General features: G+C 36.1%; 1 protein-coding gene across 1 annotated transcript in view; it reads right to left on the reverse strand.

The window, feature by feature from the left end:
* The window catches only part of CAMSAP2 (calmodulin regulated spectrin-associated protein family, member 2), an 88848-nt gene that overhangs the window by 36629 nt on the left and 34913 nt on the right, over positions 1-17306 (reverse strand). Inside the window, 2 exon segments of the mRNA XM_009884791.1 lie at positions 4439-4522; positions 5202-5363. Coding sequence (XP_009883093.1) covers positions 4439-4522; positions 5202-5363 — 246 coding nt within the window.

Below are 17306 nucleotides of genomic sequence, written 5' to 3' on the forward strand. Positions count from 1 at the left end.
ATAAAACAAAATGAGCAGAGAATCTTAAGTGACTTCTCCCAGTGTTGAAAAAAACCAAAACCACCAAAACCAAAAACCAACAAAACCACAGAACAAAACAAAAAAACCCCAAAAGAACAAAACAGTCCCTCAAGTTGAGGCCTTAAAGTTTTACAATAAAATTGTTTAATCCCCCCTAACAAAAAGTTTTAAACATGACTATGATAAATTTAACTGAGCATAAATTTATCCTGTGATGCCAAAAAACGGTAGTCATGCCATTCATTACATACTTGGTTTTGCCGTCTTCCTTGCACCATCATTTGTGTTCATGCAGCTGTGCATTAATTGCATTAATTGGATCAAGAAGCTGATCCTGCTGCAAACTTTTCTTCTTGACAGGTTAGCTTTTGCTAGCAGTGTGGATTTATGACACATTAAATTGAAAGTGGAACTATGGCGTTAGTGTTTTACCTTCACACAAAAAGTTGCACTGTTTAAACATATTTTAAAAAATGTTTAAAGAATTCAGGTCTTTGGATGAGTACTCTTTACATTTGTTTCTCTCATGGGATTTGCACTGATTTTGCTTAAATCTGTTAAGACTGATTCAGTCAAAATCAGAAAAGCAGATGGAAAAATTGCAGGTTTTTGAGAAAGCTTCGACTACATTGAAAATCAGTGGTTTAACCAGTGCAACCGTACATTCACTACGTATTATTCAATGGAAGCCTGAAAACCAAAGCTATTCACTACAAAACTTGAAATCCTAATTCTGAAAGAAGATGCAGAAACTCTACCAGAAAAAGACGAGGTTACCACAAGTCACCGGCTGATCAAGATCCACAGAGGACTACCTGGAACTAAAAAATCATACAAACGCCTTCCTCTCTTATCTTCTACAGGAAGCTAGCAGCAGAAGAAAGTGAAGGAAAACAAAGCAATCTCATAATCTGTTAATACTGGTTTTATCCAGAAAGAGAAAATAGGTATATTTTATCAGTTGTATCGTTTATTAATCTGTGTATAAGACACTTACAATTTTTAGAAGTGTAGAGATTTACTATTTATTGCAAAAAGGTTCACTGCAGATTTGTAACAAGATAGTAAGGCACTGATTTGGCAGGCTTAAGGATTATGCTGAGATTATTTTTCACAACTGATAAATTTATGAATTAATCACAGTAGGAAATTATAAAGTAACTAAAGAGTCTAGTCATTAACTTTGTTTCACGTTTTAAGTACATAAATTTGTTGCTTCTTGGTGAGAAATTAAGACTAAAGAAAAGCTTTCCCTAATGACTAGACTGATCTATTCTTCCATGTTTGTTTGGCCATCTCTCTAAATCAGCAGAAGAGGCATTCTTAAATTTAAACTTAGTTCAGTTTCAAAACCTGACCGCACCTTTGGAACTCTGACACTTAAACATCCAAAGATATTTGGCTAAAGCAGGAGGGAGATTGCAAAGTTTCTTAAATTTTAGAATGGAATCATCACCTTTTGAACGGCTGTGTTGGTAACATGGAGAACCTAAATTAAAAAAGAGCCCCAACCTGAAAAGGATGGTGAAAGACAGGAAAGAGGCACAATGATACATTCCAGTTCCCCTTCATGCTAAGTTTTAAAATACAAATAGAAGCTTCAGTTAGGAGTTTTAAAAAAATCAAAGAAAGAAAATAAAACAATTTAATTCAGATACTGAGATTTAAGCTACAACTGTAATATGAGCATACAAAATGCTATACTTAATAAGTATATAGAAGCATAGTTTATTTTTTCCATAAAAATGAGAAATTGTATAATAATATTGCTTTAGCTAAGACAAAGGCAGAATTCAATCCCCCCCCCTTTTTCTAACTTAAGAAAATCTACTGATACTAATAACAAAACCCAGGCGTAGCATGAAATGACCCCCCCCCAAAAAAAAAAAAAACAACCAAAACCCAACAACCCAACCCCAAAACAGAAAAGAAAATCACACTAATTAGTGTTCACATTAAAAATTATCTACATATTTCAGCAATACCCAAACCTGGCAAAGGAATTTAGGTACAGTTACTTCACAGCTTTGCTGAGATATATAAGATAGGATCAATGCCATAAAGTAACAGGAGGTGTCACTGATTCTGTGCTATAAAAAAAGAAATGCATGGATTGATGCAATACGGAGACCGATAATCAGGGTAAAACACCTGGCTATTTGAGAATAAATACTGGGAGACGCTTGACAGGAGCCACATCACAATTTAACTGAAACTCCTGTTAGAAACTTTGACCAACTTGATTTGATGCAATTGATCTATGCAATGCATCCGCCTTATAGTTTTCTTTGGAAAGCTAGGGTTCAATATGAGCCACAGTTAAGAAATACAGGTTTTCGTTCCGGCATTTAATGTGTTTCTACATCTCAGATGTTTGAACGTGTGCAATCACCGTTAGCTTTAGCAAAAGGAAGTGGAAATTTCGAAAATACCATGAGGCATATGACATAAAGAATGGGAGAAATTTCAGAGTAGTAAATTATCCATCAATTGAATTAGGCATTTTTCTCAAAGAAAACCTGGAGTTAAATAATCTGAATGAGCTGAAAATATGTTGCTGTCTTCCTGCATGCAAAACAAAAATTTCAGTAATTCAAATTCCTTAAATACTTCAAAATAGACTTGACTGAATATTTCATATTCTAGACTTATTTTATAGATGCAGATTCCATATTATCATTGTATTCACTGAAACTTTAATGTAAAAATTGTATTTTGCCTCATTAGTCAAGTAAGTTTATCCTCATTTTTCTCATATACTTAAACGTGAAGGATGGCTACTTTCTAATTTTCTTTTCTTTTTCTTTTTTTTTTTAAACCATAATCCGCAATAAATTTACTGTCAGAAGAGACATCTAGAGGTTAACTAGAGCCCGAGGTTTTGCCCATGCTGAGATTTTAGCTAATAAAGCTATGCTAATACAGCCCCTTAGCATGGAATACCTGACTTGATAATATAATTTATGCAGCTGAATCCCACACCCTTGCAAATAACATAACCTCTACCTAGGAAAATAGTACGTAAAACTCAGTGTAGAGAAGGCCTTAATTACAATTTTTCCCATGGTATGGCAACCATAGCATGATTTTGCTATTTTTGCATATTAAGACTCTAATTCACTTTGGATTTTAAAAATTATTCTCATCTTTCAAAGTGACTTAAAAACCACACAAAACTTGCTACTATTATTTTCAGGAAAAAGAAAAATCACCAGAGGAGGAAAGAAGATCATAGGTTATCCCCTCGCCCCCTGTCTACTGTATCTAAATTTGAGATATGAACTTGTCGAGGACACCTTATTCTCCAGATTTCTATGCCATTATCACTATTGAACAGAGATTAAGTTTTCCATATCAGAATATATGCATCAGGGTCACACCACTATTGTAAAAAAATCCCATTTTCTTTGCTGAGTCACATACTTACTAATTAGCCTTCATCATTCCTTATATTTAAAAAGAAACCACATGTGCAAGGACATTCATTGCATTCACGCTTTTTGAAGCTGAACTTCTAATCTAGCCAAGTAACCTGCAACTCCTTCAGAGAAGCGTTGAAAAGAGATAGCTGCTTACATGAAAACAGATCAGAAAGGGAACTAGGATTACAGCCTTGCAGTAGCTAGGAAATCTGTTCTGCATTCACGTGCAGGGATAATACCAAAGGGAGTTCAAAATGATTACTGACTCCCCAATAATAATTATATCACAATAGGATAAATGATCTCATTCTGAAGCAACCAATTTTACATACTCTGGAACTGTATGCTATCCTTCCATATTTTGATGGGTATAATGCTATTTAATTAATTGAACTCCGCAAACAGAAAGAAAAAAAAAAAAAAAAAAAAAAAAAAAAAAAAAAAAAAAATCATGTTAGGAAAGGGAATCAAACATAATCTGTTTTTATTGTATATATAATAAAATCTGTAATCAACCAGTATTTTGGATCCTAGCCAGAGCAATGCTTCCCATGATGCCACATACAGGTTTCTCTTTGAGAGTCACACAATTCACAAGGAAAAAATATTAAAAATCATGAATAAAAATGTGGAGGTCTTTTTCATATAAGATCTGACTACAGTTTTAATTCATTCAGAAGTATTCATTAATCTTAATAAATTTCTTAGAACTACCATAACATATGTTTCCCTGCCATCAAGGATTTATTTGTCAAAAAGGACAACTGGGAATAAAAAGTGCAACTCTATGAGTGCTAAATTTAAATGGGTATTTTCATGGAAATGATAAAATTAATAATAAAATGACTGAAAGCTAAAAGTTTGCTTTCTTTAATGAGCAGTTAAAAGTTCAATGTCTGCAAATGAAGAGTCACTTATGCATATTGTATGCAAGTATTTTTTGTTTACAGATAAATGCTTATTCTTGTTTAAAATATTTTAACTCCTCAACCTACCTTTTGACCTCCTGCAGATTCTGCACTGTGATGCTCTTTTAGTTTTTGTTCCTGTTCCATTATGTCTTTCAAATGTTCATTTACCTAGAGACAAAATAGTTTATTTTGCAGCCTGTTCTAAGAAACAAGTCATAGAAATTATGTTTTCAAAAGGTCTATAAATCACTACCACAAGTTAACAGGAAAGATTAAACAAATATTTCAGACTATAGCCCTGAAGAATAATCAGCAAATGTCAGTTTCAGGTACAGTCTGGGGTCACTAGTTGTTGGCTTCACACTGTAGAAATTAACTTGCTCCTTACTATGCTTGACCACATTTCATTAACAGTGTATCCTTGTTACTTGATTTGATTATGCAGTGAAGGCTGATCACTTCAAGCAAGGTGTGTTGAAATACAAACAGAATACCTTGGGTTTATATCATGATAAATTACACAATAAGACAACAACTCTTAAAAGAGCCAAAAAGAGGCCCTCGAGCATCTGTCATGGCATCTCAACACGACAGTGACTGCTAAGACGTCATACGTAACGTACATTACAGTATTTATTTAGACTTCGCATTTATTTGGTTCACATACCATGTTTAACCTATTTCTGCAAACTTTGCTTTTTAGTGGTTAAACACAGTAGATGAAGGAACAGTCTGTATCAGACACAGTCTTGATATACCTTCGTACATACATATCCTACCCACTCATCTCTAATTGAATCATATAGAATACAAAGACAATCACAGCTTGCTTTTCCAGTACTTATACCTTGTTTATCCAGTACATGACAGCATCCTCAATGTCATAAGGTAGATCTGTAGCTTGGAAGAAGGATGAATACTGCTGAGTGCATGCAATCACTTTTTCAACGCTGACCATCTCTACGGTATATGCCATCATAAGAGTATCGATCATGGCCAAGTGAGCACTCTACAAAGAGAAGCAGCAATACCTAATTAGTTTGCAAATCAAAAGATCCGTTTCTTACGTATTGTTTCTGAACATAGGCACATACATGTTGAGACCAAAACTGTAAATGCTACAAGTTTTCTGTATGGTCGTCAGTTTTTGGATGAAAGAAATGAAGACAGACACAAAGAACAGATTTGAGAACGTAATACAAAGCACAGGGACATTAATTTAAAAAGTGCCTATTGCAAATTAAAATAACTCGTGTAATGAAACTGCACCAAAAATAAAGAACTGGAAATAAAAAGTAGAAGCGATTTTAATGATTCAAACTTTAGATCACTTCTAACAGAGCTAAAGAGATCTTTTAAATTTGTCACTCTAGCGAAAACAAAAACCCTTGCCTGATCAATGTTATTTGTACTGGAAATAAAAGCTGAGCCTGGCTGATAAACAACCTTCATCATCATGAAAATGCTGCATTAATAAGTGGAAGTTTATCTATTTTAAAAGTCATAACCCAGGAAGAAGACACAATTATACTAACCTTAAGTAAAAAACCAACATGATAGAAAATACATATTTTTCTTCTAGTAAACTAATTATCTTATGCAGATCCAACTATATATGCACAACTAGGTTTAAAATAAGCACACTGATAAATAAAATACAGCTTCTGTTGAGAGAGGAGGTATGTTTCTCCTGGTGTTGTTATGTATTGAAAGACAATGGCTGTTTCACAGTTTGTAATAATTTAGAAGACACCTCCCCTAAAAAAAACCCAAAACAACCAAATTCAAGCCAGCAACAAAAAAAGGAGGATGACAACCAGGATTACATTAGATTCTTGTGACTGAATAAGAAAATTATGGCGGTTTGTAGAGGCAGTGCCTACAGCTAAACAGATTTGTTTCTGCTTCATAAGAAGAACAGCAACAGCTTTCTAAGTATTAAGCAACATTTCCCATGAACCACAACAATTTTCAAAGACACTATTTTTTAAAACATTGCCTTTAAACACAGCTTACAATGCAAACAAAGATCCCAAACACTTGTTAACACCATCACTTCAATTCTATAAAAAAATATTTATATAAACATCTCACAAGGTAGCTGTAACAGCCATGGCAACAGCAATGAACAACATGAGTCACACAGCAATATGCTACCTAATCATAGTTAAGGTAGTACATACACATCATTTGTTCCAGAATTCCCAGAAGGAAAAAGATGAACAGATCCAGACTTTGTGCTGCCCTTAGTGTTTGTATCACCAACGGAAGTGATGACGCTGGCCTCAGAAACAGGCAGCGGCACATACTTTTTTGAGGTTTTTTTAAATGTAGTTAGCTTTGTTTGACAAAAAAAAAAGGCAAACTACACTTAGTTTACCTACTAAAGATATTCACAAAACTGTTCCTAACAGCCAGCCTTCCTGGGACAAGCTTATTCTCTTTGGACCCTGGATGTGAACTGAAGCCCCTGTCTGCCACACACTCCATCCATGCTCCTAGCACAAGGCGTGCAGCTAGGCTAGGAACCAGCGCCTCCTCACTCCTGCCACCACTGACTTATTCAGAATAAAATCTCTTCACCATATTAATCTGCCTTGGGAATTTATTTACAGAACCTTAGTGGACAACTACTGATACAAGACTTAGGTGCAAATGAAAGAAAGAGCCGAGGAGCTGAATTCTTGCCACCCAAAGTACTTAAGAAGGAAAAGACAGACAGGATTTCCCATGACCAGCCTCCTGAGGAACCTGCACTCTAGTGCGAAATACGGCAATTCTATCCGTATTTCAATCCTATCTCCTTTGTTGACCCAGCAATGTAGTGGAGAAAAGGAGTTCAGACAGAGTATCATGTTAACTACCAGTAAAATCCAAAAAGCTCGTAACAGATTGCAGAGCCCCAGCCAGTCACACAAATCCATGGAGCCCTGCAGGAGTTTCCCGCTCAGATTGCCAAAGGGTAGTTTAGCAAGTGCAAAACAGGAAGGAAAAAGGGAAGGCTTGGATGGTCTCTGACCATCTCTGACCCCTGACCAGGGGTCATGGCTCTGATGGGCTTTCCTTGCTGTATCTTTGTTGCCTCGTCTGAACGGCGCCTGGGTTAAAACCTTGTGCCATTTCCAGAACCTCCCCAGAAAATGAAACGGAGATATTAAAATAGCAAGAAGATGCTGGATTTGCTTTTAAAGAGAAGGTAGTGCACAAAACACGTTTCCCACCCAGATGTAAGAGTGGCCGTGTATGGAGTGCTACCGCTAGAGGTGCGCTAAGAGTCATCTGTGCTGATCCAGAACCGCTCGGACTGCCTGCTACGCAAGAGGATTGTTTTCATCCCCTGCCTGCAGGGCGGACACAGCCTTCCAGTTGAGGTCTGACAACCAAGGAAGTTCCAAGAGTGTTTGGAAGCAGAATCTTCTTCCCAAACTGTTGATCCACAACTAGCTCACCAGCTACGGGGTGCCAGTGCTCTGAGACCAGCCTGCAAGAAAAGCAGTCACTGGCAACTCTCCCAGATGGAATTAGTAGCCTTCACCTCCCATGCTGGATCATCAATTTCTCTGTAAAACTTGATCTATGAAGTGGATTGCCAACGGAGAGAGAAAGCCACTGAAGTGTTGCTAAAACTGTCTATACGCTCAATACATGATAAATGTATTAAGAAAATTAAATTACTTACAACTAGCTAGCTGAGTCACATTTTCAATGTTTCTAGCAAATTATTAATGAACTGCAAACTACTTAAGCAAACAGAAGGAACAATGAACCTTAGATAATACTCTGTACTACCAAAAGCAAGTGTAATAAACTTTTACTCGCACTGACTGGATCCATGTCACAACTCTTTATTTTATATAAGCTATCAAATAGAGCATCTTCAGAGTCTCAAAAGGGACTCCAAATTATTTTCATTATAATCCAGGCAGGATGCTCAAAAGGACATTTTTAAAAAACAGTAAATAATAAAAAGAGGAATTTGAGTCAGCTTGCATCTATTATCTTGAGAAACAAACTACAAAATTTCTGTTTTCCCAGTTTGCAAAATAGAACTTTATTTTATAAATAATTTCTTCACTAATAAAAATATTTAAAACTACGACCATCTATGGATAAGCACATAAGATAACTTACACCTAAAATAGTTGTTTGTTTGCTTGTTTAAAAAAAAAGAGGCACAGAAAGAAAAACTATTTAATTCCAAATACAGCTCTACTGGTTTTCTTCCACTTACTCTGGAAAGAGTCGGACAATCTGCATTCATTTACATCTTTTAATTGGCTATGCTCAACAAGAAAGACTAAATTAAAAACCGCACTGCAAAAATAGTACCCTACTGTTCCAAACACGGGGTTTATCAGCATAACTGCTGAAGTTCTCTAAAAGAACAATTTTAAAAGGGTTCTACTGATAGTAAATAAAGTTCAATTTTTTCGTGCATCTCTCACTGAACAGCGTATTTTAGGCACAGCTGAAAAAAAAGCAAGAGGGAGAGGTCATTTTTACTAGTCGGATCTGTGATTATGACACAAGGAAGCAACCTTTCATATCTTCAGGGGAAATACAGATACCATTCTGAGCTGGGCAGAAACTAGGATCAGCTGCTCAGCAATGTCTTCTTCCTCTGGACAAGCCTGTAATACAATGCCTGAAGGAACTCCCCAGGAGCTGCTGATGACTGGGTACCAAGATGGCATTCTAAATACTGCTATTTTCTCCAAGATGTCAGCATTCTGACACGCAGCATTTAAAAAAAAAAAAAAGAAAGAAAAAAGGCAGGATTTCATGCTGTCGCATACCTCCCACATCCAGAACTGCAGCAAGGCATATTTGAATAAGGACATATGATTTTGAAAGAAAAAAAAAGTATCATGTTTTAGAGAAATAATAATAATAATAGTAATAATATCAGCTAGATATAAAATTACACAGAGTAAAATACAAAACCACTAGAGAAATATCTTAAAAAAAATAATAATAACCAAGATCAACACCGCAGCTGTTTTATCACAAAACTTTGTTAAGCAGAGATTTGGTTTAAGCCAATTAAAAAAAACCCTTTTCATTCGTTGATCATTTCACTACAACACTGCAAAGTACTAAAGTCTTACATGGCACACTACAAATTAGTAAAAAAACAAAAAACAACTAAATCCTGGAATCTCAGAGGTATTTTATTTTCTAAGACACAAACATGGTTTTGTCTTTCCCAGCTACACCCTGCACAGAACACAAGAGTTTTAACTCAGTAATCTTTATAATCTCATGTAATTACTAGTTAGTTTCTGCCCTGTAATGTAGGTTCCACAGCTTTATTTTCTACTGCTGAATAGTTCAGCAAGAAGCTTACTGAACTGTAGAAGAAAAATTCTTCTGAGCGTGACTGCTAATGCTTTCTCTGTCTGCCTGATCTTTGATTATGGACCTTGCTCCACCTCCACCAGTAGTGGCAAACTACTTCATTAAAAAGTGTACTAAGCAAAAGTTGTATCTGATACTGTGCACACAGATACTTATGGATAAATACTACATATTATAGAGAGCTCTTACACTGTTACCTAACTACTAAGCATATTTCTCATATTCCATTAAACAATATTCAAGTCAGGAGTTCTCCTTTGGCCTGCCCCTTTAGGAAAAGCACCACTTCCCACTATGGTGCTTGAAGAGAGAGACAGAAAGGCAGAAAGAAAACAGAGGATATAATTGTTATCCTCATGCTAAAATAAATAAATTACTCTTTCCTCGAGTCTTTTATTGAAAGAAAAAGTCCCCTGGTCTCACTACGCTTTGGAGAAGAGATTTGATCGTTGACAGGATATGGCTTTTGTAAACAGGAATATGTATTTCTGTTCTTATGGAAGTTGGTCGTGCTTCAAGAATTTTTGGCAAGAATTATGTGAAGGAATTTGGTCATATTTCTTTTTTAAAAAAGTCTTCACACTGTAGTGTACAACCAAACACATATTTCTAGCTATATTCCCTAAAGATTTTGCATACACCGGATCGGGCACTTGAGCAAAGAACAGAAGAGATCAGGTCTCTACAATTAGCTGGGAGAATATTTATATCACCTTTGTATCAATAGCTACGCATGTAACCAACTGTCTCTACCTGCTGAAAACAGAGGTTTCAGATCCAGGTATTTCTCACAACACAGTGAAAACCAGTAAGGTGAGCCAGTCAACAGTAAGGTACAGAGTAAATTCCGTGGGCTTGATGAAACTTACTCTGGAGATATTGCACTAAGTAAGCACTAAGATTACAAATATATTGAATGTTTGGTGTGTTCCTAAAAAATAATTGATCTGGTAATGCTAACTGTAAGTAACATTTCTTCAACTAAAACTGAACTTCCCATTAATGTTCTGCCCGTATACCCCAGTTCTTAATGTTACATTTCCTTTTCTGATTATTACCACAGAATGATTGTTATCAAGACAGAGCAAAGCTAAATAGAAAAAAAAAAAAAAAAGCAAGAAAGAGAATATAGTAACTGAGACAGCAATCATCTCCACAAAAAAACCAGCCACTGACTTTATAACTGCTAGAAGGTATTGATCATATGGAATAACCATTATAGGACATGTACTTAAAGAGAAAAGACAGGGCAAAACCAGAGTTGCTGATACATAGAGTAAAAGAAATACCGGAATGGCAGGCAAGTAAGGGATTAAACATACAGGACAACTCTAGTGAAGAGGTGTGCCGAGAACACTGTGAGGATCTTCTTACGTACCACACTAACCCACCTCTCTGAATTCAGCTGGCTTGTGGACCCTATGAACTCAGCCTAAGGAGGCTGAGTAGCTTTAGCCCCCTGGCACCCTTTCCCAAAGACCCTTCCCTAGATAATCCAAGGCTCCAATGAATCTGCTAGCATCATGAGATACCACCTAAATTCCAAGTCTCAACTAAGCATGGAAAATTGCAGAATTTCAGCTCAGGGAAAGCACAGGCCAAGGCTCGGATACTGCAGGAGGTAAGGGAGGAATTCACGAGTAGAGCCAACAGATGATAACTCTGTTACAAACTTCAAAGCTATTGCTTCATTTCACCAACATTCATAAAGTAAAATGAAGACAATTCTGATACTACAAAGGAAACAATAGTTTTAAAATATTTCAATCAACAAAACGGAGCAGTCTGAAGTAGACAGTTCTGCCCCGTTTAATGATTTTTGGACCTAATTCTTTTCTAGTCTCACGCAGTACTTGTGCCTAGCACAATTCTAAAATAACCTCAGTTGTCTAGTTATTCTTGTCCTGCAATGCAACGATCATGTCAAATTACCTCCTCACTGCATTTTCATCAAGAACAAGTGCTTGACTCTGATAAGATGCTTGTTCAGCAAGAACGGGCATCACTGAGTCACACTAAACACATCGTAGCAGGTTCTGCAAGGTGGAGGGAATGGTTTTAACTTTCAATATTTATGATAACCTTCTGTATTTGGTTAACTTTCAAAATTCAGTAACCAATTATATGAATATATATAAAACATGATTATTTGACTGACTATACACATTTGACATGGAAAATGTAATTCATGTGTAAAAAAAAGGATTTGTTAAGTATGGATACTTGCTGAGTGAAGCATTTTTATAGCACTTCTAAGTTCTTCTACCTAAGGTTTCCTCATTACACTTGTCAAGGAATTTAGCAATTTGATCTATTAACTCAATCCTAATTAAATACTTAACAGAGATTCCCAAATTATTTCTGAATCACATAATCAAGTGAGACCTTGCTCCACCCCAGGTCATGTTGAAACAAAATAACTGCACAACATACACTGGAATCAAGAACCGGTAAATAGTGCTCATTGCATTATTTTTATTTTGTCATATTTTATAGTTTCACACTACCTACTTTGATTTTTTTTTAAACTATACTTAAGAATTACTCCAGAAGTTGCCTGTATCTTATTTACCAGATGAATCAAGTGCCTAATGGCAAAAACCACAAAGGCACTTCAGTGCCTTTACAACAAGTACTCCAGGTTTAAAAAATAAATCATTTGTAGTTGGATAGGTTAAAATAAAACAAGAAATTAATGTAGGATAACTGGTAACAAGGTAGTTATACATATTTAGATGAATATCTAGCATCAGCCTCAAATTTCCCTGGAGTATGTTATTTTTGCAGATAATTGAGGATTTTCCTTGATCACACTGTCAAATCCTATCCAGATAAACCAGAAACAAAAATCCCTTACAAAAATTTATATTGTGTTACATATGCACCCTGTCTCCTCACTCTTATGCTCTGGACATTTAAACCAAGAAGCATAAATATATATAAAACACCATCTGAATTTCTTCTGTCACAATAATCTCAACCAATCTTTGAAGAATACAGAAAGGGGAAAAAGAGAAACAGGGCTTTGTTATAAACTGACTATATCCATATCTAAATAAAAAGTAGTTCCTTCTTCCTGACTCACTCATACCTGCATAGTAATGACATTAAAAGCAGTGGTTTAACTTCTCTGGCAACTCAGGTGAAACACCTCCAGAGGCAGTTATCACCAGGAAGTATCCAAGCCTGTTCATCTCGGAACATCTGCTGAAGGAACACAGCCTGAGGAGCGTCGGAGAACTACCACTTCCTCGTGGAGATGCAGGAGCAGTGACAAGACAAGCTGGGTTGCTACAGAATTTGGGGTGAAGAGTTCAGGGTTGGGTGATGTGCTATAGAAAGGAAATTATATAAAAAAAAGTAGGACTGGGGTACTTATTCATGGAGATGAGAGTGGAAGAGGAAACAGAGGCACTTCTAAGGCACTAACAGTGCATGACTTAGCCTGGCACTGTGTCACAGCACGCTACCAGTCCCACTGACAAAGCCACTCAGAGCCACTGTTCAGTACGTTATCAGAGCAGACTAGTTTTGAAACTTTGCATCATAGACTTCTAGTTAATCCCTTTCACAGTTCAATGTTGACAGCCATTGTTGAATGGCAGCTTTTGTTGCTCAGGTAACTGATATAACACGCTTTCTGACTAATCTGACTAATTTGCCTTTTTCTCAGTATGAAACTACTCTCACACTTTATCACACAATCTTCATAAGGTTTAAAGCATTAAATGAATGTAAAAGACCCATCTGGTAGAAGTCACACCATCAACTCACCACGATAATTTATTAAAATTTTGCCTAATGTTATACAGAGGATCAAATTTTATATAATTCTCAACATTTAACACATTTCTTTCACCCTCAGTGGCCTTGGGTTCTGACGAACTAAGTTCTAATAATGAGCTCTTCTGCACATAGTACTAATGAGAGCAAGAGAAAAATTATGCTTTAATTACAATGATGAATAGTACAATATACTGGTTTGTTCAATTACCATGTTTGACGCAACAGATTGGAAGGTTGATTACTCATTGCAATTCAGTATGAGTCTCAGTTTGAGACAGAATGTAAGAAGTTTCTCATTTTCTACAATTTGCTGGAGAGGAGTTCAAATAATATTTGAAAGAAACCTAGAAGAACTTAGACCAAGCCCCTTCTCAAAGCAAGTCCAACTAGCTCAGGTTTCTCAAGGACTTCTTCAATCAAATTTTTAGTATCAACAAGGATGCAGAATCTACAGGCTCTTTGAGCAACGACCTAATATCTCCCATCACGTTAAGAGTTAGCTGGTATCCTCCTCAGTACAAAATCCCAGCCTCCTGGAAAACGTATAGCTACACTAAAATGTAGAGAAAGACTATGTAGCCCTCATTTGCTTCAAATACTGACCACTCAGTATCACTATTTCTATCGAGCTTTTTTTTTTTTTTTGTAAATAAAGATAAATACAGAACACTGCTTTCCTACAAGAGGAGAAACAAAGTTGGCTGTGGTTCCCTCATTTCTCAAACCAAAAAAGAATCAAAGTAGGGCTAAGTCATCAATGGAAATCTCCAACTAAATTCCAGGATTATTGCTAAAAACCCTGCAACTCACCTAAAGCCCAGCTGAACGCTGCAAGTAGTCATGCTGCTCTGTTACAATATAAATCCAGAATACCTTCAATAAAAGTATAAAAAGACGCAGACTACCACATAAAAATCTAAGTTGTTACAAGACTGTGTGAGAAGTTGAAAATAAACAGGACGCTATCTTTCAAAAGGGGGAAACAAGCAGTAATTTTTGCACAAAGAGTCAATACGAAACGTTCCTATTTTTTCATCTGAACGGGCTCCTTATAGTTTTATTGTTTTTCTGTGTATACCTTTACATGTGATTTTTTAATGTTTCATTTACTAACATTCTAGTGACGTGGCAGAATCTGCACAATTCTGGGATTGGCCTTCCAGGGTGAGATCTTAACTCCTACATTCTACACAGTTTCCTCAGGAAATGTCCTCCCCCACTTGAACTCATGTGAGACCCTTGCCAAAATACAATACTGGAAATAGAGACTGAAATTACTCAGGGAAGGCATTTTAAGAACAACTTTTAACTATAAACAAGAGATTTGGGTTTTTGTTGCAAGACTCATCTTCATTTTTGAGAGGTCACCATCACTCTTGGTCCAAAATAGTATTTTTCTTGTATGCTGGGGAAACGTATCCTTTTGCATCTTAGATAAAACAAAAAAATGTTAGTGTTGAAGCTGATGCCTCTGACATGTAAGCATCCAAGACCTGAGGACAACTTCATTCTGTCACTTGTCAAGTATCACCATTTTTTTATAAAGTTGCTGCTCAAGAACCTATGAAATGTTTCTGTGATTTTTTTTAAACTGTACAAAAGTCTATTTTTAGGACGGAAACATGGGAATCTTTCTTTGGCTTAGCTGGCTTTGTTGATCTAGGAAAACATTGGCTAAAGAAATCAAAACATTTTGTCTGGTCATTTCAACATACTATCTTCAAAAAGAGGAAAACTAGCTTCAATTTTTATATGAAAACTTACTATGAAATCATCTTGCATTTGCATATGAACTGGCTCCTGACAATTTCCTTGCTGCTTCTTTATTAATCATAAAAAGGGCAGACAAATAGTGTCAACACACTCATTGCAATGGCAATTATGTTAAGAATAGGAGTTATTTGTCCTTTTCCTCAAAGGTTTATAAGAATATCACATTTATAGACCGTAACACAGCACACTAAGACATGAGAGGGAAATTGACCTCGTCAAACATTTATTTCTAAAGTAACAGCCACGGTCAAAAGAAATTTCGAGTCTCCTACTTAAATCAACTCTATCAGCAGCGTTAAAGAAATTAGAGCAGACACAGAAAATTATACCGATCACGAGAAGCCTGTTTCTCTATGGCTGTTAATATAGTAAAACCTCGTAAGCGACAAGCTGCTGACTAATAGCATTACTAAACCAGACAGCTGACCAACATTTTTTCATCTACTTATTAAAGGACTGTGACAGGCCAGCCGCAACAGTGGCTGCTACACAAGGACATCCACACTGATGTTATAGCAGAAGTGGGAAAGGTGCATTAGGGTTGTTTTGATAAACAATCAAAAGCCTTTTCACTTCTTTTGTTAATCCAAACACCAAGTTTTAAGAGATCTTGAACCTCTAAAGTAAAGTAGGGGTTTTTTTTCAGAGAAAGACTCGTACATATGCACACACAGGTACAGAACAATTATTTTACTGTAAACTTTATGATCTGTTTTTTTTATCTTCCCAACTAACTGTACTCAGGTATATAATTTATACTTAAGAAAGAGTAATCTGCATGCCTTCAGAGAGATCCTGTTTCACCAATAATCCTTTTTAATAGATTACTTGCACCCAGGGGTGTCCACTTCATCCACTGCTGTAGATTTTTGCAGAACATTTTGCTGTATTCCCCATCACTATAAGTTTCTGCTCAGCATAGGGCCATACAGGCTATGTGTAAGGACTCACTGCAGATCAACAGGAGCAGATTGGTAGACAGAAAAGGGTTGTCCTGAGGACGGGACACCTACAATATAGACTTCTGTGGTCAACCATTTCTCCACTTTGAAAATAATTTAGAATTTAAGCAGTGTACCAGTAAGGCAATGGATTGTCTTTCTATAACCTTTTCACAAAGACGGGAAGGTCAATGGAATAGTAACTAAAGCTTTTCTTAAAAGTTATTTTGGTAAAGGCATGAAAAATAGTAATAGATACAATACCTTCTTCAATAAGTACATTTTCTTTCCAAGAAAGCTTTCTTTTTAAAAATGAAAAGGGTAATTAGTTTGTGGCCTATACATAGAAAACACTAGGATGTTCTTTTCCAAAGCATTAAGATAGAACAGGAGACCATTGTGGACTAGAGACGACTTCTCAGTTAAATGACAACCATGGTAAAATGATGCTTGTTCCCATCCTTTACAAGTATCCGCTTGTAAACTGGTACTTTTTATGACATGAAAATGAATTGGAAAAGTCTCCCCCACCTCCCTTTGGTAACGAAATAACTGCCAGTTTGCATGTCTATTTAAAGATTAAAACAGTAAAACACACAAACATGTTCTCATTGCTTTTTGGTTCATAATATTCCAGGAGGTGTTGCATAATTAGTAGCTCTCAAAACAGTAAAGTCAGTTGCAACAATAACCTATTCACATTGTAGTAAATAACTATTTTCTTCGGCGAAATATCACTCCTCCTTTTCTCCCCAGCTAAGGCAAGCTGTGTAAGAGGCCCTGGTGATAAATGAAACAAAACCAAGAAAACAGCTGAACAGAAGAACACAATACAGAAACATGAAAAATAGCAACTCCTTTCATTTTCAAAATGGCACATTTCAATGACTTAAGATGGTGATTAGAAAGTTTCAAGAACCGCAATAAACACCAATAGTATTATAAGAAGCCTCCGCTACAAGCACAAGATACGTCAGTGCTTTCTGTCCAGAAACCACACAATCCCTTTGCATAACAACGAAACATTTGCTTCAGCAAAATGAATGATCTCCACAACTGAACCTCAACTATTAAATCACTTTGTTAACTGGGAA

Source organism: Charadrius vociferus, unplaced genomic scaffold, assembly GCF_000708025.1.
Source record: "Charadrius vociferus isolate BGI_N301 unplaced genomic scaffold, ASM70802v2 scaffold163, whole genome shotgun sequence".
In the NCBI taxonomy this organism is placed as follows: Eukaryota; Metazoa; Chordata; class Aves; order Charadriiformes; family Charadriidae; genus Charadrius; species Charadrius vociferus.